The following is a 23140-nucleotide window of genomic DNA, read 5'->3' as shown; positions in this document are numbered from 1 at the left end:
CTAAAGGCTTACTATACCTTATTATTCATTTCTTTAATTGAGTGGTCAAATTTAGCATATAATGCAATACTTAGGCAGTCACATTTTTAAAAATAAAAAATGTATCACAAACAGCTTCAAACAGTCTCCAAAATAACCATACAGTAAGCCTCTCTGTTTCAACAAAAACTGAACATTACAACCTTCATGAAGTGAGAATTTAGTACTGTATTAGACTGCAATACTTTTAACAAGGTGGACATGCAACAACCAAATATGTATGGCAGTTAGTATTTGTATTGTTTATTTATGTATTTCAACTGTGTACTTTACAAGAAACTATCTGGCAGACACCACCACACACAAACAGGAGCTCAGTACTCATTCCAGAGGCAACATGATGACCCTGGTCTGTTTTTTTTTTCTTCACAATGCTGGAAATGTTAAAAGTATGTGGTGATGATGATGATAACAGGGTGATCAAAATCAACTCAGCCTTGCCAATCAAAATAATAGCTTTGCTCAGTCATGGGTTTTCAAGTTTAATTAACAATGTTGTACATTTAGTAACTGAAAATGTGTTTCTGTGTAAAAATGATAAGGAAGTAATCCTCCCCTGACTTCCAATATCTGGGCGTTTTTTTTTTGTGAGACCAGAGTAAGCTGTAACAACTTGTTACCAGAAATGTCAGAGCTCAATCATCATATTTACCTTTCTATATTGACATAGAAATACATATGTGGCACAGATATTTACAGTTATATATGAAAAACTGATATAATACGTTCTGTACTATGATAATCAGATTACTTCCCTATATGTAAAATAATTACTTGTTGGAAGTTAAATTATGGTAAACTGTATTAGGTAAATTAATCAGATTACATGTAACCAGATGCCAATTGAAAGAGTAATCAGATGTCAAGGAATCAGATTACATGTAATCAGATTACTTTTGGAGGCGTAATAAGATTACATGTAATCAGATTCTTAGTCGGATTACTCTCCAAAAAAGAATCTGATTACATGTAACAGATTACATTCATACATTTGCATTAACTCTGTATTAATCAGCTGTTAATCACTCACAATCTAAATGGAAACAAATACAATCACAACACAGGCCTTCATCATCTATAATTTAATTAAAAACATATAGCAAATATAGTGAGATATAAGGACTAGGGTTCAGTTCATATGCTTCTGTCTTCTTTTTACAAAGACATGCAGTACAATCATAGACCTGGGTCTAAAGGCAAACAACAGATGTTAATTGTTTGTTATATGTCAAAATTAACCCTAGGGTTAAAAAAGAAAAAAAACACTGTGTAGCAATTTAAATGGAGGAATAGAATAATACATAATTTAATAATAAAGAAAATAAATACATACATAATAAAAATAAACATTAATAATAAGAAATAAGATTAATTTGACTGATCAAAATATGAAACCATATGTGAATGTTCTACTTAAGAGAAGTGTGTGATGTGATTTTAGAGGGTTAGGTTTAGGGTTTATGTGTCTCTTCGTGACTCAGGTGTGCTATGGTTATAACCCTACTTGTGATTGTCTTCTGATATTATGTTTTGCTCAGCCCCGGGAGCGCGCACGTCACGTTCAGACCCGTACGTGCTTTTTACGTTCTGCAGACACGCGCAATGATAGCCGGAAGCATCGATGGGAGGAAAATAAAAATCGATTAAAACCACTGTAATTCGCGGGTGTAAAACCTCTCACTTTGTCCTTTTTCCGCGACCGTAGGCTCGCATTGATTGGCCTATAACGCTGCCACCGTGCCGGAGGGGACGGCAGAGAGCAGAAGAGCTGCTCCGTTTGAAACCAAGTTGCCTCGGTAAGAGGGTTTAGCTGACGTGTGGAGAAGTTGAGACTGCCAGAGAGCAGATAAACAAACATAAACAACGCAGGGATCAGCTGAGCGCCTGTTTTCCCGAACCGAGCCAGCAGCGCGGAGAGATGTCAGGGGGAGCGAGTTTCCTCTTCTGTGGCCGACAATGATCCTCAGGAGACGGTGACTCCACACTGACACCAGCTCCATGTCAACTGTCAACACTGGCACACAAAGACTCTCGGAAACACAACACGAGGAGCAGCCATAGGCATTAGCAGCAAACCCCCTGCTCCTGCCACTGTCTCTTTGTCAACACATAGCCAGGCTAGCATGGACAGTCAATGAGTTTACCCTCCACTTTTCAGCTGTAACGACACGAATATATATTACAGTGCAAGGAGACGGAGGTAAACACTTTTTTTTATTAACTTTGCTTCACCCCCCTTCTCCAGTCAAGGGCCTGTAAACTAAACCAGTGATCTTAGCTAGCTTGGAAGGCCACATCCTGTTTGTGTTTGAATGTTGTGTTCTTATTACCAGCTGGTCTGTTTGTTATGTATTCAGGTTTTCTTTTGTCCCTGCGTTTTTTTTCTAGAAATACTCATGTCACTGCAAACAGCTAAAAAAAAATAGGTGTTTGCTGCTTTACAACCAATTTTAACCAAACTGTAAGATATATTGCTTTTTAATAAGATCATTATCATTAAACCACATGATTTGTTTCCCCCCCCTCCACCGCATTGCCCCCTGACCTGTGGCTACTGGTGTCAGAAGTGGGATTAACATGGCCCACCAGGCAACCCCTAGTTCCCAGAAGGCCCTGATGATGGAGCTGAAGTCTCTGCAGGAGCAGCCGGTGGAGGGTTTCCGCATCACTCTGGTGGAAGAGTCGGACCTCTACAACTGGGAAGTGGCCATCTTTGGGCCCCCGAACACCCTGTATGAGGGAGGCTACTTTAAGGTGGGACAAAAACTTTCTAATGTCAAAAGGTCAGAAAGGGATAAGCTCAGAAAGCAGCTCATTATACATATGTAGTATAGAGCAACGATACTTCTGTGTACATGTCATTCCTAAAAAGGATATATATCACTGCTAATGTCAAATCTTATTAGTATAGTTGTTGCACTTTTTAAAAGTGTATTTCAGCAATGACCTGGCTCACCAGTACCTGCTCACCACCCTTTTTTTTGTGATCTTACAGTCTTCCTTTCAGTCTTCCTTCCCTGTCCCCCCATTCTCCTTGTCCAGCCTCCTCCCCCTCTCTGTATGATGGTTGTGCCTCAGATGGCTATTTTTAGCTATGAGACCGATATAAATGGCACCTCAACGCAGAGAAAGAGTAAAAGAGAAGGGCACGATGAGATTCATCTTTCTTTCTTTCATGTTACTTATTCAGTGAAGCACCCAGGAAAAGGAAGTACAGTGAGAGCCTGCGTTCAAGTTGGGACAATACAGATGATGCTGTGGTCTTCCAGAATAATACAGTGCAGGTGTTGCCTCTCTTCTTGCATCTTGTTGATTGTATTAAGGTATCTGTTATAAGTGGTCAGGTCAAATCAGTTTTGTTTTTTAAATCACAATTAAAAGTTTGTTTCTGAGGGTTTCACAACCTGTACAGCAGCATACAGACTCCCTCTATCATTAGACCGTCAGTTGAGATAAGTCCACACACACACACACACACCATTTTTTAATAGAAAATGAAAAAAAGGAAACACTTTAAGAGCAAACAGATGAGAGACCATTTTTCCAGCGCAAATAAACAAGCAATGGGTGCTGCAGGTACAGAAGAGACTCCCGTAGCAGCAGTAGAGTAGAGTATGGAGAAATGTGTTTGGGATCATGAAGGGAGTTTATTCTAGTGTATATTTAGTGAGAAGCATCCTGGACAAGTTTGTTGTCTGTCACACAGCAAACAAAACATTTATGGGCAGAGTCAGAGTCTCCGTTTCACACCCTGGATGTCTTTGGAGAAGACATTTAACACAGAAAATGGAGCGTCCCTGGCCTGCTGACAGGTTTGAGCACAGGACTTTGCTTTGAGGCTGCAGTGGTTAAACCTGAGCCACTTTGGCACCTGTATAATGACATTAATAGATATAATTTTAACACTGACTTGTTGAGTCTGGTATACAAGAAAGAGGAATGCTGAGTGTTTAACGTCACTGCTGGTGTAACTTGACCTGCTTTTAAATTAAATGTGGGTAAAAGAGATAGGCTAGTGTCACCTAATATTTCCCTTTATTTCCCTTTTTCCTTTTAAAAGTAACTGCACATACAGTTACTTTATTTCTGCTGCTGATTTCATGTCTTTTGTTTGATCTGTTTCCATAAAATTGACTATGCCATTAAGCATCCACCTAGCACTATTATAGCAGTATTACAATATTAAACATTTGAAAGTCATGTCGGTGTGTTATTATATCTGTCTGGTGAATGTCCCAAGGCTGTGGCAGTGTAGTGACTAGTTGTGGAGTAATGATAGTCCTATCTCAGCGATTCAGTGAGAGCTGGGGTGATGTTACACACCCAACCCCGCAAGCCTTTCACCTAGATAATTGCGCAATCATTTGGAAAGAAAACACAGAACCAGAGGCACCTTTTTTTAAAATGAATTTCTAGCTCTTTTATAATGTTTATTTATAATTACTGTTAATATAGATTATTAAAATACTCCATTGCTATGCATTGCAATTGTAGCTGTGGCTGAATGTACTCTGTTGTGGCTTTTACATGTGAAAGTAGGCCACTTTGTTGTTAGAGACTTAACTTAACTTATGAATCAACTTGTGTGGCTTGTCAGTAGAGAGGATGCATGTTTACATATTGTGTCAGTCTGGACAGAATATGATAAATTGCTCTATCAAATTTAATCTTAAATGAAATGTTCTTGCAAAAAGAATTCCTGCACATTGTCACTCACTTTAATAACATAGGTTTGATCACATAATTGTTTTTGTCATGTTTTTAGACAAAAACACTTCAAATTTACAGATGGCTGCTTATCAAATGTGAGGATCTTAAGCTTTTCTGTGTCATACATGATAGTGAACTGAATGTCTCTCGATTTTGGACAGTTGATCAGATTAAACAAGACATCTGAAGACGTCACCATGAGAAACTACAAATGTCCATGTCCACTGTTTTCTGACATTTTATATACAAAGTGATGAATTGATTAATCAATACAATAAGCTGCAGATTCACCAATAATTATAATATGTTGTTGCAGCTCTGGTTCGATCCTTTTAACCTTTTGCTGTCTACACAGTCAGTGATTTAGGATTGTGTGAAAAACTTTGAAATAATTGTTTCTTAAATTGAATCTTTCATGCATTTCACTTCATTTTTGTTTGTGGAAGCATCACTGAAGCATTTAATTTCTCTCACCAGAGAAAGAACATGTTTCCCTGATCACAGACTTGAATGTATTTTCATGTTTTAACCCTTGTGTCGTCCTCCTGGGTCAAATTGACCCGTCTGTTTTGACTGTTCCCTCTTTCCTTCCTTTCTTCCTTTCTTCCTTCCTTCTGTCCTTCTTTCCTTCCTTCCTTTCTTTCCTTCCTTCCTCCCTCCCTCCTTCTCTCTTTCTTTCCTCCCCCCTACCTTCTTCCTTTCCTTCTTTCCTTCCTCCCTTCCTTCTTTCCTTTCCTCCTTTCCTTCCTTTCTTTCCTCCCTCCATCCGTCCTTCCTTCCATCCGTCCTTTCCTTCCTCCCTTCCTTCTTTCCTTTCCTCCCTTTCTTCCTTCCTTTCTTTCCTCCCTCCCTCCTCCCTTCCTTCCTCCATCCTTCCTTCCTTCCTCCTTTCTTTCCTTCCTTTCTTCCTTCCCTCCTTCCTTCCTCCCTTCGAGGACAACAGGAGGGTTAAAGAAAGAAAAAAAAAAGTCACACACCACGTATAATGTGTAACACCAATTCATAAAACAGCATCTCCCTCGCAGCCTCAAAGGACTTCAGCTGAACGGACACTGAGCTTGCTACACTGTGAACACATGTAGACTGTCAACCTCTGTTTACTTTTCCAGGCTCACCTCAAATTCCCAGTCGACTACCCGTACTCCCCACCGACCTTCCGCTTCCTCACCAAGATGTGGCACCCCAATATCTATGAGGTAAAACACACCATTATGTAGTTTTCGGCTCAATAAAAACTAATTCACTCCTTCTCCACAAATGTTACCAAGCATATTTTTTTCAAGTCACTTTTTAATTTAGTTTTATCAAGTTCAAATTAAACACTGGCCGGTGAGGGATGTGTTTGTATCAGTGTGACTGTCAGTGGTGATCTTTCCCTCCAGAACGGAGACGTGTGCATCTCTATCCTGCACCCTCCTGTCGATGACCCTCAGAGCGGGGAGCTGCCCTCTGAAAGGTGGAACCCCACACAGAACGTCAGGTAATCTCTACCGTACCATTTCTGCCCCTGTGTGCACTTTAATCCATCCTAAAACTTAGACACGCTGTCTGGAATGTCTTTTCATGGCATCTCTGTTATTGTAATATTGATGAGAACATTGATTTCAGCCATGAAGTGCAATACAGCTGATTAAAACAACAGAACATAGAGTAAGAGAGCTGCAGAGTAGAGTGGAGGACTAGCCCTGCTCGTCAATCAAAAGAGAAGGATAAAGAAAAGCATGATGGGTCATGTGATGTACACACTGCATAAATGACGATCATGTTAAATAAAGTTTTCCAGCTGCAAATTAACAGTTCTGTGTTACATCTAATGAACAACACACTACTGCAGCTTTCAGAATTTCTTTTAAATTAGTCGTGTCAGCAAGATGCGTTGTCTCTTGGACTAGAGGTGAAGTGCTGAGTTTGCAGTAAAACCATAGCAGATTGGTCAAAGCATGCCATTTAGTTACAAGGGGAAGTTGGTGAAGTAACGCTTCCTTCTTGGCACTGAAGGAGGGGTGTAGTATAGTTTAATAATGCCAAAGTGGCACTTTTCTTAGGGACGATGACACAACCTGTTATTGGAGTGTCCTCACTTTTCATGTGCTTATATTTGCATGTTGTTCTCTCATCAGGACCATCCTGCTCAGCGTCATCTCTCTGCTCAATGAGCCCAACACCTTCTCTCCAGCCAATGTGGACGCCTCCGTCATGTTTCGCAAATGGAGGGACAGCAAAGGCAAAGACAAGGAGTATGCAGAAATTATCAGGTAATACACAGTATGCACATTTCGCCCATGTACACACAAATGTACTCTGTGCTTACACTAAAGAACTGCTGTATGTTGCTGCCCTGTAACTGGACTAAAAATGTCCTGAACTTGGAAATACACTGACTTTATCTTTATTCCTTTTTTTTACTGCAGGAAACAGGTGATGTCAACAGCGGCGGAGGCTGAGCGCGATGGGGTCAAGGTGCCGACCACATTGGCGGAGTACTGCGTCCAGACTAGGGTCCCCTCCCAGGACAGCAGTTCAGACCTTCTCTATGATGACCTATATGACGACGATATGGAAGAGGAGGACGAGGAGGACGATGAGAGTGAGATGGAGTCCATAGGTGAAGCCGGGGGGTACAGCGCCGTGGAGGACGGTGGGACGTCCACCAGACGTTACGACAACCAGGACGACTCTGGCAACGAAGACTCATGATGATCTGGATGATAAATGATCCTTGCCAACTCCCCCCACCACCCTCCTCCTTTTATGTGTTACTTTCTGTGTGTGTGTGTGTGGTGTGTGCGCGTGTGTGTGTTTGTATGTGCACATACAGTGGGGTCAAAAGTCTACTGCCAAGAACTTTTCATCATTTATTAAACAAATACAAATAACTAGTCAAAGAATAGGTTTCAAATACTATGACATAAGTTTTCAGCTAAAGTTTGTTGGTACTGTTTTCACTGAAAGTCAGAATTTGGTGTTTCCACCATTTGCCTTAATTACAGCTTGCACTCTGTCCAGCTACACATGTTTTGCAGAGTTTAAGAAGTGAAATTCCAGCACTGTTTGAAAGCACCACCTGAGTGTTTTAGATGTTATATTTTGTGTTTTTAAATATTCCCATTGATGGCATGCATCTGCAGAACAGAGCAGTATTTCTGTAGAGACCGCTGACAGTGTTTCACTGTAGTCTTCATATTAGAATTTAATGCAACCAGCTCTTCACATCCTATGCTGCAAGTTGTTGAGTTGCTACCATGAACCTTAACTCTAATCTTTTTTTTCTCTCTCTTGTAAACCAGTTTATTCAGTATTATTTAGGGATGCACTGATCTGACTTTTACAGTTCAATACTGATACCTCAGTTTTACGTACTGATCCAATACCAGTATTTTATCAATGAGCTGTTTGCCTAAATGTGAGGAAGAGTCAGGCTTGACTTCAGCATTGTTTTCCTAACATCGTAAAAGTAAAAAAACAAAAAACATAGTTATAAATGGACTGAATTGTTATTCCAATAGTCCATTCACCGATCCAGCTATATGTGTTAGTATCCAACAGATATCTACATTATCAGTATCAGTGCATCTCTAGTATTGTTCAGTCAGACTTGTTTTATCGTTGTGGTTTCCTACACAATTTGAGGGTCTTTTAACTCAAGTTTTGTCAGCTCCTTTGTTCCACTGGCCTTGTCTCTCGGATGCAGATGCAGTTCAGTCTCGTAAACATGCCAGCTTTATGCTCTGGTAATCAGGTGGTGCCATCTCTGTCCCAGTTTGAATGAATATTTCATGTTCTTTTGTTTGTTTTCTTTTTTTTTTCAAAATCTCTCCAGCCAGCGTTTTGCAGCCCTCACAAAAACAATATGGCTGCTTTGCAAAATTATTTTGTTCAACACATTTTCAGGCATAACCAGTAATCGTAATAACTATTAATACAGTGTAGTAGGAGCATACACGTATTCGTGTTTGAATGACACTGTGTGCAGAGCAAAACAACATTTTTAGAAGGTCTTTCCATCACATGTATTTCAATTACTTTTAAGCATTTTCCAAAGAAAAAAAAACTTTTATCAATTATAAGTAATGTATTCTCTTTTGAAAACCATCATCTAAGTAAACAACTTTTTGATAAATGATGAAAACATGTCCTTGTGGTGGTCTCTTGAACCCCACTGTTGCTGGTCGCCTGTCTGTCTGGCGAGTCCATGTCAGATTGTATGGTTTTATGTTAAGTCTTGCTCTGTCTTTCCTTGTTGCCCTTTATGTTTTTTTTAAATGTTTATTTAGTTGACATTTTGTTCTCCTTGACTTGTGTCTTGTATTTTCTGGGATGGTGCAGAAAGTCTGACCAACGGATTTGGCTTTTAACTAGTCGATGAGCTGGCCGGCTGGCCGGCTTGTCCTGTCACTGTCCCATGGCAGAATATCTCTGTCCCGCTCATGCCTGTCTGTTTGACTTTGATGCAATCAACTTAAACTTGCAATCACAGACTCTGCTGTGACTCACTCCACCCTCTTGGACCCACCTTCAGTAGTGTCCATCACCACTGCTCCCTTCACGACCCCTCAAAGTAAACTCATTAGGTTGAAGGTGAACAAGGTGAAGACCTTTTTCTGACATCACCTCCTACACCTCTCTCTGCCTCTTAAACCTCAGGGCCTCAACAAGACTTTCACTGAGAGAGAAAAACAGTCAAATAGAAACTTAACACACAAACTGCTCCTCACCTTCATTTTATTTCAGATTTTTCTGTATCACTGGTGTTCTTAGAGGGCAGAGAGTGACCTGAAAGTCTCCAATCCCACCGCCAGCGGAGTGTTGCTGTTGGTCCTGATTAGGGTCCTTTTAAGTTGTTTCCTTCTTGGTAGATTAGACTCAAATGAAAAACAAAAAAATCTAAATATGAAATGATGACTTTCTCCTCCAGACGATGCTCACATTATGTTGCGATAGATGTGAAAATGTTACGTTTTTTGCGCCGTGAGTCCAACTTACGCTTACTGCAACTTAGTGAAAATTGGACATTGTTAACTGTGCTACAACACATCCAGAGTATGTTTATCGACAGGGACAAAATCAACATGCAGCTTAGCTACACATTAGCATTTGAATGAATATGACACTGATTGCCTGTTATCTGTGTGCGTGTATGTGTGTGTGTGTATTATTGCATTTACTATTCATCTATTGACAGTGTCTCTGTGGAATCAATGCAGACTTCTGTCACTTGAGTGAGTTTGCCCAAATGACCTTTTGGACTTTGTCCAGTTGAGAAAACATTCAATGTGTGTTTGCACTGTGCTGTTTTGGGAGGCCTGAACTTGCTGAGGATTTGACTGATAAAAAAAAAAAAACACCCTCTGAGTATTAAACCCTTGAACACACTGAGCAGCATTATGTGACTAATATTACTCGTATGGCATCCAGCAAACCATGAGTTCACAGGTTTGAGCTGCATTTTATGGTTGTGGGTGTGAATCTGTTAAACCTGTTCAACACAACAGCACACCGGGCAAACCTTTTGATTCCAATGGATGGATTTTATGCCAAGGAAACCAAGTACAACTCGACAACCGTTATTTTAAGGACTATGGAGCAATGGATGCATGTAGAGGATTTTCAAGCTGAAACTCTTAAAGAGATGCGTTTTGCATTTTAATGTGAAGCCAAAGGAGTGAAATTTTCCCCCCCTAGACCCTGTGCTTTCAAAGCCCAGACAGACTGAATTCTGTTGAGGATGTGGAGAGACTAAAGGCAAGAGGAAATCCACACCTAAACCAGATCTTTAAAGGATGTGATATCAAGGCACAATAGGATGTGGGTAGATGCCAGAGATTCTGGACTTTGCTTCATGTGGTCCCCATTTTTGCCCATTTATTACCATATAGAAAGGAAGTTAAGTCATAGTAAAGATAAGTACTTATCTTATGTGTGCGTGTGTGTGTATGTGTGTGTGTTTAAATATGAAGCTCTCACCAGCAGTCAGTTGGCTTAGCTTGGCATAGCATAAAGACTGGAAGAAGGGGGAAGAAGCTGGCTTTGTTTCATCCTAAAGTGAATGAAACAGCCTACCAGAACCTCTGAAGCGCACTAATTAACATGTTGGACTTGTTTGAATTACAATTTGTGACGATACAGGGGGTTACATGCCGGACAATTTCTTGTCCAGGAGTTGTGACTTCAGGTAGTCCCTAGTTTGTGCTATGCTAAGCTAACCGGCTCCTGGCAGTGACCTCATATTTAACAGACACACATGAGAGCAGTATCAATCTTTTCATCTAACTCTTGCTTTAAAACCAGGTTTTTCCCCACTACAAATTCAGAAATCATCATTGTTTCTATCACTTATTAAAGTTTAGGTCTAGTGTAGCCTGTATGATAGCAATTGACTGATGAGATTAGAGCTCTTTAATCTTAAAATTCTCCACTTTTTAACTTAAATGTATGCCTTGTTTTCATAGGGGCAGGTGGAAAGAAAAGCTAAGGGGGCCTTTTGAGGAAATTCTCAAACTCAACCTAAGAAATGATTCACTAAAAAGGACCGCAGTTTAAGATGTTATTCCATCCACACTGTTAAGTACCGAAAGAAAACTCTGAATGAAATCATTTAGTTCATTTAATCTGTGTGTGAGCATGTGTGTGCACAAGTGTGTAATATTTGAAGTGTGAGCTGACACTGTGAGATCCAGCTGAGGATGTTGCACAGTCAAACACTTAATAGACTTACCTGCGTGTGTCCACAGTGCCACCACATGTCCACACCTGTCAATGTCAATGCTGTCCTTGTTGGTTTCTTCTTTGATTCTTTTTTTTTTTTCTTCATCATTTTGTGTTTGTGAGGATGCATATGTCACTCATAAAGTTTCTATTGTAAAAAAAAAAACAACAACAAAAAAATCCCCAAAAATAAGAAAAACAACATTGTTGGTTTTGTTTGCAATATAGCTTTGATATCTGTTGCTAAGCCCACATGTCATGGAAAACAGACAACACAGCAAAGTTGGTTTTTGGAGTACAATTAGAGGAGTGATATGCAAACTGAGGAATACAGTTATTGTGGTTACGTTGGAAAATCATTCTAAATAAAACCAGTATGTCATTGAAGCCTGCTGAAAGGTTATTTTGCCTCCCAAAAATAATGTCCTTGGTTTCTGTGGAGACCTCACTGTGAGGGGTTTTCATTGGAACTACTTTTTATGGATGAAATGAACCTTTTAGAACAGTTTGGTATTGTTTCTGGGAAGTCACATTGCTAATACATTTTTAAATATACCTTTACAAAGCAAGAAGCACCACAAACCAAACTCAACTCACCCCCTATGTCTTGAGTTAAAGGCAAAAAACTAGAAATATCTGGATGGTAAATACTACAAGTGGTAAAAGAGTACTGGTATATGTTTTCTTAATTTGGGTGAACCAACCCTTTAACGGTCCTTGCTGGCCAAACACAACGTTATGATCCATAATTGCAACCTGATTAAAATGATTTAGGACACTGGATGCGTCTCATTAATAGGACAGCACACAATCTACAAAGTTGCACAGTAAATATTTGAACAGGAAGAGAACTGCTCATTTAAATTCAGAATCATTTGCTCTCTTTTATTGTTTGGAGAGGAGTGTTTTTGCTCCACCAGGCATAAAATTAATTACTGGTCCAATGATGCCCAGATGGGTCTTAAAGCAACAGAAACAGTTTTACTTGATTTTATTCTGTGTATATATCTCACAAAAATCAAACGACAGAGGTCACCTGTGGGATCTCTCACTGACCAGCACCCAGAAGAAAAATGGTAGTTAATTAAGTGAGTGATTCTATTCTGCTTAATGAATTGGAGCACATTTTGTCTTTTTAATTACTTTTATTTCATCTCTTCAGTAGAGGCTATTAATATAATCTTGCAGCAGGACCATGTACTTGTACTGTATATAGTACAATGTGGCAGTGACCAGGGTCAAGATTTTAAGTCCCACAGATCGGATTTGCCTCTGAGAGTACAAGCACGCTGGATACATTTCAAATAGGCTCTTAGATTCTTGTACAAAATGAGGATAAAAAATGTCTTCAATATATTTTAGCCTGGATTCTGCTGCCTGTGCATAAAACCGTGTTCCATTATCTCAAAATGATGTATCAGATGAGCTTATTCATTTCCTTTGATCACTTGTTTTACACAGGAGGTGAATATCTCAACTATAGTCAAGGACAGACAACACACCAAATCTAAGTTAGACTTGGTAATGTCTTGTGTCTATAATTCAATTTATGATGTGGCACTATGTATTTGTAAATGGTTTCATCACACAATACTATACAGTATAGCATACAGTTAATATAGTATCCCTATACAAATACATGTGTGTGTTTATTACCTCAACATCTATGAGTAAATTCACATAGAATGATGGTGTAGTAATAGTCTAAATTTTATGTCCAGTGTCTAGCATAATGATCAAAATGATCTCGATTACTGGCTTTTAAATTTTGGGCACGACCTAATTTGTAAAAGTAAAATGTGTGTCTCATTTTCATTTTAATACTAAGGGTTGTGGAAAAAAGCCTGAGGGCTGTTACTGAAATCATGGGTCATCTCAAGTGTGTATTATTTCATCTAAAGTGGCAGATGTGCAGCTGTGTGGGGAAAAATGTGTTGTTTTTGTCTCCACCCTGTGGCCACATTTAATGCCTGCAGTTTATTTTTATCCATGTACATGTTCACTTGAGTTGATTGGACTGAGGTCTCCTTTGAAATGTTAAGATGTTTTTATATTTCCAAGTAAAATGGACAAAGTATTGAGAAGTAGGACAAAACATGTTATTTGATATATATTTTATTCAAACTGTGTCTTACTGGCTTCTAGCAGAACTCTCGTAATACAACAAGAAGTGCCTCTTTGATTGTTTCGCCTTTACTCAGTTTGTGTTTTAGTTCATTTACATTCAAATCAGTGACATTAATGTATTTAATCCTCTTATATATGATTTGGAAGATTCAAAGACACTGATTGAATCACTGGTTCATTTTCTGCATTCTCACCTTTGATAAAAGTGAATCTACAGTGTATGCAGCTTGCTCCTCCTTATTGAGCACTGCAAGGAAGACAAAGTACTTTAAACAGAGACTAACAGTATTTAAAAACTGACTCAGCATTAACAATCACATGAAGAGCTTGACATGACAGTTCATCCCTTTGTAAAATCATCCTGTCTGCACAGTCTAACGCTCTGCCGTATCACTGTTTGTCCTGCCGAGCCTCTAAGTGTCTCTGTGCCGCTCTCAGTGTGTCCTGCAGGTCTTTGTACTGGGCCAGAGTGCAGGCATCCTCCAGCTTGGCCCAGCGGTAATCCTGGTGCTCCTCAGATAAAGTCACCACTGTCCCAGGGTCTCTCAGTTCAGCCAGCCAGTACAGCACATCCTTGGGTTTGCCTCGCACCTCGTAGTGCAGCTTGTGCACAAAGTCGTCAATCACCCTCAAGTGCTCTGCCCCCAGACCAGCCTCCTCCTTGGTCTCTCTTAGAGCTGTGGTGAGGTCATCCTCACCAGGGTCCACATGACCTGATGGTGAATAGGTTAGGGGTAACCAGAGATAGAATTTCTTAGAACTCATGGTGATTGATTAACAGTACAGAATCTTCAGATATTCAATTCACTGTCATAGTTTATAAAGAAAAATTGCAAATCGTCACATATGAGGAGCTGTAACCAGGAAACATTGAGCATTTTTGCTTGATTGAAATTATTATTTGCTTATCAAAATCGTTGCCAATTTATTTTCTAAAAAAAACCAACAAACTTCTGTCTCTGAACTTGTACAAACCTTTAGGTGGGGTCCAGTGGTGCTCCCCATAAGAGGTCTGCAAGAGGAGGTACTCGATGTTATCTGGTGGAGGAACATTGTTCAAGAGGCGACGAAACACGATGAAGCCACAGGCACGCAGTGTCATCTTTCTGTTCCACGAAATGTCAACACATTTTGTATTAAATTGTGCTTCAGATTATAATTCAGAAAACACAATCTCAGGTCTGTGAATTCCCAAATGTTTTTGGGGAAACTGTTACACGAACCTGAATTTTAAAATGATGTTACTTGAAAGAATAATTGTAGAGCATAATGTTAAAACATTTTCACAATGTAGATCTACACAATTTTTTTTCTAATTAAAGTGTGTCCTGGTGCAGGTGGGACATATTTTGATTTGCTTTTGGCTGCAAATATTATGCAGGTCTATATTGAGTTACATGTTTTAATAGTTACTGTAACAATTTAAAAAATTAAGTTATGATAGGAACAGCTGCAATGATTAGTTGATTAATTGGATTAGTTATCAACCATTAAATTAATTGCCAGTTATTCTGATAATCAATTATTGGTTTTGAGTCATTTTTTAAGAAATAAAATCCAAATGGCCTGATTTCAGCTTCCCAAATATGAATACTTTCTGGTTTCTTTAGTCCTCTATCACAGTAAAATGAGCACTTTTGAGTTGTTGACAAAACAAAACACCTGAGAATGTCACTCTGGTATTTGGGAAACGTTTTCTTTTTTTTCCACCATTATCTAACATTTTATAGACCAAACAACTTATTGATTGATTGAGAAAATAATTGGCAGATTAATAGATAATGAAAATACTACTTATTTGCAGGCCTAGTTCAATTAAGTGTGTGAATGTGTGAGTTATAATTCAATAGTATGGAAGGTATGTTCACTAAGAAGAAGTCACTGTACTGGACAATCACACCAACTCATTTGGTTTCAAACAGGGCTCTCCTACAGACTGCAGGCTTTTCACTTCATATTCAACATCAGGGCTGGAAATAATGATTATCCATATTATTTTCTCCAGATACAATTTCGTTTCTCTTAATACCATTTTTGTCCTGATAAGATATTGATTCTACTATCATAGAGAACCAAATAAAGCAGAAAATATTTACATTTGAGAAGCTGACTTCAGGGGATTTAGACATTTATCCTTAAAAGTGACTAAAACTATTCATCAATCAACGATAGGCGATACATTTTCAGACGATCGATTAATTGATTAATCGACCAATTGTTGCAGCTCTAAAAGTATTTGCCAAAATGTTGTATTTGTTTGGCTACTATAAACAAATTAAGGCAAAGTGTTTCTGGTGAATGGAGTTAGTATGAGGCTGCCAAACTCAAATTACAAGAAATTCAACAGGTAAAATGCATCCTTAGGTCAAGTTTAATCTATCAATTCAAACATTTTAAGGAGGATAGACGGCCCCTTTAAACAGCTGATAGCTGACAGACAGGAGGCAGTAAGACATTAGCTTCCACTTCCACTTATATGAAGCAGATTTTACATTATCCAAACAGTACATAACACTGTTGTAATAACAGGAAAGTTCACTGGAGCAGAAACATCTGTTTATTCTATTGTTTGCACAGATCCGATGTGCTCAGGTTTGATGTTTTACTTTCTGTTTGTCACTGTTGACATTTTTCATCTGCCGATATGTTCGCTACTCTGCAATAGTTCAGAGTTAACATGCTTTTTTTTAATACATTAATCTTCAACATGCGAAAGACACTTACGGTTTACTGCAATCTGAGACAAAGATTTGACTGGAAACAGTTTGACCAGCAGAGAGTACAGCGGTGCACCGACCGAACTAGTCCGGTCCTCTACAAAGACTGACGTAAATAGTTCCGCTTTGTAAAACCCAGTCAGGGTTCAAATTAAAAGGAAGCATACTTTTCTACTAGTTACTCTAGTGTAATAAAGTAGGTCAATCTTAATTTACAAATTAACTAGCCAGTATACAGATGGGTGACAAATTAGAGGAAAAACTAATACAGGTCTGAATTTTTTACCCCAACATGAGTGCATCTGGTGGCTCTGTTAGGCTGTGGGGGGGCATTTTGCTGGCATGGTTTGGGTCCACCCCTCAGAGTGATGGGTCACTGCAAATCAATACAAAGTTGTTCTGAGTGACATTTATCCTGTGATGAAATATTTCTATTCTGATGGGAGTGGTCTCGTCCAGGATGATAATGCCCCCATCCATAGGGCACGAGGGGTCACTAAATAATTTGATGAGTATGAGAATGATGTGAATCATATGCTATGGCCTTCTCAGTCACCAGATGTCAACCCAGTTTAACACCTATGGGAGATTTTGGAGTGACGTGTTAGAGAGCGCTCTCCACCACCATCATCAAAACACCAAATTAGTGAATATCTTTTGGAAGAATGTTGTTCATCCTCCTTTAGAGTTCAAAGACTGTAGAATCAATACCAAAGAACATTGAAGCTGTTCTGGAAACACATTGTGGCCCATCACCATAGTTAGACACTTTATATTGAGAAAAGTATCTGTAATCATTTTTTAAAAATCTACTTACTTTACTGTTTTTTGAAAATCATCCTTTGGGTAATCTTTCATGATGACATATTCAGACATTTCCAAATTAAGCAAATGCTTAAATGATGAACTGATAAATGTATTCCCTTACAATCAAATAACTGATGTGCCTGTGGGAAACAGATAAGAAACGTAGCCAGTGTACAGCTGATATGAGCAACTGAAGACAGCTTGTGTCTGAAGATTATACAGACTGGGCCTCTTTCCTACACAGCCCAGAGCTGTCGGTAGTACAGTTGTTGAACTAGACGGAGAAGAAACTGCTTCTGAATTTCAAGGTAAAGCCCAAATTTGTTTTCTTATTTTCAGCCAAAACCAAAACTATATAGGTAGGGGAGACCGGGGTTGGTTGTCACATGGGTAGGTTGTCACACTAGAGTGTGTGATAGCTAGCCTAACATCCTGCCCATTTTGCACCGGTCATTTTGAGGAACACACACAAAACATGAAGGTGAGGATCTATTTTGTAATTTTTTAATGGAAATGTTGGTGTTGTTTTTGTATTAAAAGTGTGTATGTTATTAGTCATTTAAAAATCAAACACTTATTAAAATGCCAAAGGTAATACCTTTTATTTGAATCCATTTTTAGCTAGCAAGCTAAAGCCATGTGGTAGTTAGTTTAAAATCTTTGTCAAGAAGTCAGTTGGGGATGGTGGTCTCATTTCTATGGTGGTTGGTTGTCACATGTGACAACTAACAGGTCCGGTCCATATACTTTTATGTTATGAAACAATAGTTTTAATAAAGGCTAGATTTTTTTCAGCACTGTAAATTCCTTCATTTTACTTCTTATTCCAGAGGCTAATTCAAATAAATAATCACCTGGTTCAAATTCATGGTTTAAACACATGGGGCTTTGATGAGTACTATTATAGAGGTGGTGTTCATTTCCAAAAAAAAAAAAAAAAATTCTATCTTAAAAAACTAAAAAGTTACACATTTTTTAAAATCACATTATTTTTACTGAAACCTCATTGATAACTATGGAGACAACCAACCCCATACCTTGTGACAACCAACACAATGATGGAGTTGGTTGTCACAATGTGTCTATAATGGTTAATTACTTCTTGTTACAATAAGTTGTAAAAGTGAACATGATACCTATTTCAAGCCAAGACCTTAAGCTTCCATTTAATGTAGGAATAATTATTGAAAGATGTTTTGATGATCAGCAATTCTCACAAGAGTAAAAAGTCTGACAACCAACCCTGGTCTCCCCTACTGAGATCATAAAGAAATATAACTTACCTTTGAAAGGTTAATGTTTGTGTATCATATCGTCCCTACAGGCTCACTTCAGGAACATGTCATTTAGCTGTTTTCTGTAGCTCATTCCTTCAAAGCACATAGCTGTCTGTGGTTTAGCCAGAGGCTTTAGACATGTGATGCTCTTTGCTACTACTGTGCTTACTCAGCCTGCAATGAAGCGCTCATTATTTCACTATGCTATACACGAATCACACTTGGGGTCAGGTTCCCCTGCGTCGAGATATTTTTGGTATATGCTGTCACAGAGATTACACTTGGAGAAGAGCTTAGACTTTAGTTACTGGATGACCAATTCTGTAACAGCCAAATCTGTGTTGTATGTCATGTTCCTTTGGCCTACTTGTGTCTTCATATAGGGCACACACTGTAATCACTGAATACTGTGTAACACATAACAAACAATCCTTAATCTTTAGATAGATACAGTTCCACCTCTGATCTCCTGAGGGACAGATATTGATTGATTTTGATTGATAGGTTTGTTCACTAGCTTAACATAGTGGTGTTGAAGCAGATATTGAAAATTGTATTGCTGGCCTGAGTGTGTATGGAGTAGAGCTGATCAGTGCCAAGGCATGTCCTGCGTGGATACTTGATGCTAAACGTTCTGGAGGTGTTGTGGACTTAATTTAAGCTGACAACTGTGATGGGAGGTGCCAACACAATAATCCTCGTGACAAATCTAAAAGACACACTTTCATGTGTAGTTAAGGTTTAAGTTGAAGTTCTAACCCAGAAATACAGCACATTTACTGCACTGTGCATCTACTGTGCGGTGACTACATCAAATTTCGTAGTAAAAACTAACGTGACTCTTGGTGATAGATCTGAAAATGTTACATTGTCTGCTTTTCCTGTTTACAAGGCCATGGAGGAGAAAGAGCAGCCTACAGCAGGACTTCACTTTGTGGGGAAGAAAGACGAACTGATTGAAGCAAAGCGCTCTTTTAGAACAATAGAGGGTCGAGATATACTGATCGTCAGCCACGAAGACGTCTTTTATGCTTTGGACTCTTACTGTTATCGTAAGTACACTTCTTCCAGTTCTGAACTCAATCATGCTTCTAAATCTGAAATGGCCATTAGACTTTATTCAACAATACTCAATAAGGTGTTGTTGAGAAATGCTGACCTTTACTGACCTAATACAAAAAGAGGTTGCTGTTAATATAAACCTTTCATGGGGGCTTTTAACACTTTCTTTGTTATACATGGACCATTTTAGCACATATTGCCTATAAAGTGTGTATGGTCAGCAAAAGGTTGGTGTGCTGTGTTTGCTTATTGTGCAATACACTGATCCTCCATCCTTTCAACAGATGCAGGGGGTGAGCTGCAATATGGAGACATTGAGGTGAGATTTAAATTTTACCTAAGAGACTGGAAGTTGTTTTTGTCTAAGTACTGTGCTGTACTTTGTTTTTTTTTTTAATCACATTTAATTCTCTCACAGGCTATTCCATCTGTATTTAAAATCTTAGAGGGACACTTCAATTAAGACATCAAACATGCATAATATTAATATTATCTTATGCTAATGTTAATGCACCAAAGGGCCTAAATGTCCTAAATGTCCTGTTCAACATGAGGTTGTTTACCTGCTTTTCTTTCAACACACACACAGGATATCAATGGCAAGCTGTGCATAATTTGTCCGAATCACAAGTACAAGATCACTCTGGCCGAAGGGGAGGGCTTATACAAGGGCAAAGTCCCAAGGGAAAATGTGTCCAGATGGTTCTCAAAGGGTGTGAAGCAGCGGACCCACACGGTCACAGAGACCAACGGGGATGTCTATGTCAAGCTTTCTGAGGACTGCGACTATATAGATTCAGACTACTACCAAGGAGAGAAGGGCAAGGCGGAAAGGGCTGCAGCAGCTGAGAAGAAAGCAGCTGAACAGGAGTCCTCTGATCTCTCCTAAATGACTACATGATCGCTGGTATGCACGTATGGGCTTTCAAGTGGATCTAATTGTTTAATGAGGTGGGGAGGACACAATAGATCATTTTAAATTCCTTTAATTGTGCCTTTTTATGTTTATATTATGATGATGTTTAGTTCAAAGTCAGGTCACACATTGACATTTTTATTTCCTGTAAGTTTGAATCTTAAAACCATCATGTAGTTCACTAAATAAAGATTCTGATAAAATAAGTGTCTCTAGTGATTGTTACAGCAGTGGCAGAAAGATGCATGCATGCCCACACTGGTTTATCCCCATGCATTACAATACTTCTCATGCTCATGTATTATGCATCCAGTGACTGAATCAATAACACAAAAAGGTTTATAGTGATCGATAATGACCTAAAGTGGAAAATCGTTAATGTAAAATAAAAAGATCATACCACAATATTGGCCTCTTTTTGTGATATCTTTGTACATTTGCTCCCTTGGATAGAATCACAAAGCATAAGCATCAGGTCGCTGGTTGCAGAGATTCCAGCCTTTGATATTTTTGTTGTGACATGTTCCTTGCCCACTGGCAAAGAATTTGTCCACTGACGGAGAGAGACAGGGAAAACACTCCACAAATCCCTGAGGGTGTCATGAGGTGTGTTGACAGCAGGCCTCGGACAGGTACTGTAGCTGGCTGGAAGGCCCTGCTCTCTGTTTCTTCCCCTCATTGGCTCCTGGTGTTTGTCTGTGTGGAAGCTCGGGCTGCTTTGGATGCTCAACAGACAAATTCATCTACTTTAAAGGTTTATATTTTTAGTCTGTGCCTTTCCTGGAATATATGCATGATTTACATTTAAAAAAAACCTCCTTATTTAACTCATACTGACCTTTATACAGCTGATAGGATAGGACTTCTCATTCTCTACTTGACATGTCAATTTCTGTACATGAACGTAAATCAAATTGAAATCCCAACCGAAATATGCAAATGGACATTGCACGCAACACATGGAAAACCCTCAGAAACAAAGGAGAATGGAGGGCTGTTTATGGTTGAAGCCCTGGGTCTAGACTTGCCAGGAGCATTTCTACATGGGTTCACCTCAATTTTTGGATTTTTGCCAGGTTTAGCCTAGATATCTCCAAAAGTACTAAATTTCCCTCCCTAACTGAGTCTTTCAAACTTATCACCCAAGTTTGCAATGCCCCCTCCCTGATAAGGCTTTCCCAAACTGAGATAATAACCTTGATAACCTCACGCAGTTTTTCTTAGACTTTAGAAAAAGCCGATTTTTGTTCATCACCACCCATCTCTCTCTCCCCTCATTTCCTGTCAACTTTCCAGGTGTTGAAATGTCCAAAAACATATTTAGAATATAATGATGAGAATCCAGTTATAATTTATTGCATAGCTTTCCTATATTCCCCAGTTATATGCAAATGATTGATTTATTTCATTCTTAACCATGTCACAGCCCAACTCTAGACTGTGGCAATGAAAAGGGGAGTCACACGGGTAAAAAAAAAAGTACAATTAATCAAATACAAAGTCATCAAAGTTAACGAAAAATGACAGATGAGTAGGATGCGTCTGTAAAATGAGTCATGTAGGGAGTGGATGAGTGTAGGTGTAGTGTGTGGGTGTTGTATGGTGTACCAAAGTAAAACAACCAAAAAGACAGTGCAGGAGCGTGACAGGAAAAAGCCCTAACCCTAACTGGTAGCTTCTGGCTTTATAAATGAGCACACCGGGCCCAGGTGTGTCTCATCTTGCTGATCAGCATTAAGAAACATCTGCAGACAGAGCACAGTAGAGTTAGAGCATCAAAACAGAGGGGCTGTCACAATCATTTGATGTAAAGAGTCAAGACAGCTTGTGGCATTCTTCTTTGTTATTTACCTCTTTGTTTCTGTATCCATGGTGGCTAAATCAGTGACATGACCCTAGAAGTTCAAACACCATGGACTGAGAACACAAAGGCTGTGGGGTGTGATGTTCCTCTGTGCATGAATGATGTCGGTTGCTCTAGCTGGCCTACAGCAAACTCACAACACAGTCCGAAGGCCTGGGCATATGTGACGCTTTGAATAGAATCAAGAAAGATTGGACCCTGGGTCATGGAGCAGGGGGGGGGGGGGGTGAGCACTTGTGCAAGGATACTTCACATTAAATATTCAAATATGATTATATAGTCAAATTGGGAATCTTGATGCAAGGCAGGGACTATTATGTGCAAGTGTTCATTTGCAATAGGTCAAGTGGAGGGCTGTTTGTGAAGATAAAGAACAGACTTTCTGAAACTGCTTAACAGGGCTAGTGTGTCCTTTTCCAGGAGGCAAGTATTGCAGTGCATGTAAGCAGCATAGATTTATAGTGTTGCAGGGCATTCATAACAAGGCCTAAGTACTCTCTGTTGGTTTTATGTGTTGCATTATTCATCATAGTTATGAATGACACAAGAGGGTCTGATTAAACCTTTAAAACTCAGGTTATTCTTCATCTCCGAAAAAGCTCTGGAAGCCCTGGAGTTTGTCCAAAAGGGACTATAGCAGATCTCATTATTACCTTTTATCTTCTTCTGACTTCTAAAACAAAACAAAAAACCCCCAAACACCTGAAAGGCTATTTTAGATTTTCTTGCCATATCAGCAAATCATCTCACTGTTATTAACATTGCATTTTTATTGGTAATTCCTTTTTTTTGTGTCTCTAGTCATGTGTTTGAATTCATTGTCTGTGTTTGAGGGACAAGAGAGTGGAAGTTACTGACACACCACATGAGCTGTGTGTGTGTGTGTGCTGCATGCACCAGAGGACATTTAGGAATA

The 23140-nt window shown here is 39.1% G+C and overlaps 3 protein-coding genes across 5 annotated transcripts; 2 read left to right on the top strand and 1 right to left on the bottom strand.

Moving 5' to 3' along the window:
* The first annotated feature begins 1653 nt into the window (after positions 1 to 1653).
* Positions 1654 to 12039, top strand: ube2r2 (ubiquitin-conjugating enzyme E2R 2). The gene is made up of 6 exons (XM_053315733.1): positions 1654 to 2239; positions 2604 to 2793; positions 5859 to 5945; positions 6132 to 6229; positions 6870 to 7004; positions 7161 to 12039. The coding sequence occupies exons 2-6, from the start codon at positions 2617 to 2619 to the stop codon at positions 7444 to 7446; spliced, it is 783 nt and encodes a 260-aa protein (XP_053171708.1). The 5' UTR covers positions 1654 to 2239; positions 2604 to 2616; the 3' UTR covers positions 7447 to 12039.
* A 1510-nt stretch (positions 12040 to 13549) lies between these two features.
* Positions 13550 to 20804, bottom strand: nudt2 (nudix (nucleoside diphosphate linked moiety X)-type motif 2). Of its 2 annotated transcripts, none has more exons than XM_053316778.1 (3): positions 20761 to 20804; positions 14557 to 14687; positions 13550 to 14294 (listed from the first exon to the last, which is right to left on the bottom strand). In XM_053316778.1, the coding sequence occupies exons 2-3, from the start codon at positions 14681 to 14683 to the stop codon at positions 13972 to 13974; spliced, it is 450 nt and encodes a 149-aa protein (XP_053172753.1). In that variant the 5' UTR covers positions 14684 to 14687; positions 20761 to 20804; the 3' UTR covers positions 13550 to 13971. The 2 variants fall into 2 exon arrangements, with proteins under 2 accessions (XP_053172753.1, XP_053172754.1); XM_053316779.1 differs by lacking the exon at positions 20761 to 20804 and adding an exon at positions 16306 to 16363.
* Positions 17362 to 20680, top strand: rfesd (Rieske (Fe-S) domain containing). Of its 2 annotated transcripts, none has more exons than XM_053316777.1 (4): positions 17362 to 17413; positions 19275 to 19434; positions 19729 to 19763; positions 20034 to 20680. In XM_053316777.1, the coding sequence occupies exons 2-4, from the start codon at positions 19278 to 19280 to the stop codon at positions 20331 to 20333; spliced, it is 492 nt and encodes a 163-aa protein (XP_053172752.1). In that variant the 5' UTR covers positions 17362 to 17413; positions 19275 to 19277; the 3' UTR covers positions 20334 to 20680. The 2 variants fall into 2 exon arrangements, with proteins under 2 accessions (XP_053172752.1, XP_053172751.1); XM_053316776.1 differs by lacking the exon at positions 17362 to 17413 and adding an exon at positions 17530 to 17586.
* Positions 20805 to 23140: the final 2336 nt, after the last annotated feature.

The sequence above is a fragment of the Scomber japonicus genome, chromosome 3 (assembly GCF_027409825.1).
Source record: "Scomber japonicus isolate fScoJap1 chromosome 3, fScoJap1.pri, whole genome shotgun sequence".
NCBI classification, from domain to species: Eukaryota; Metazoa; Chordata; class Actinopteri; order Scombriformes; family Scombridae; genus Scomber; species Scomber japonicus.
This window is presented reverse-complemented; position numbering and strand designations above follow the sequence as displayed.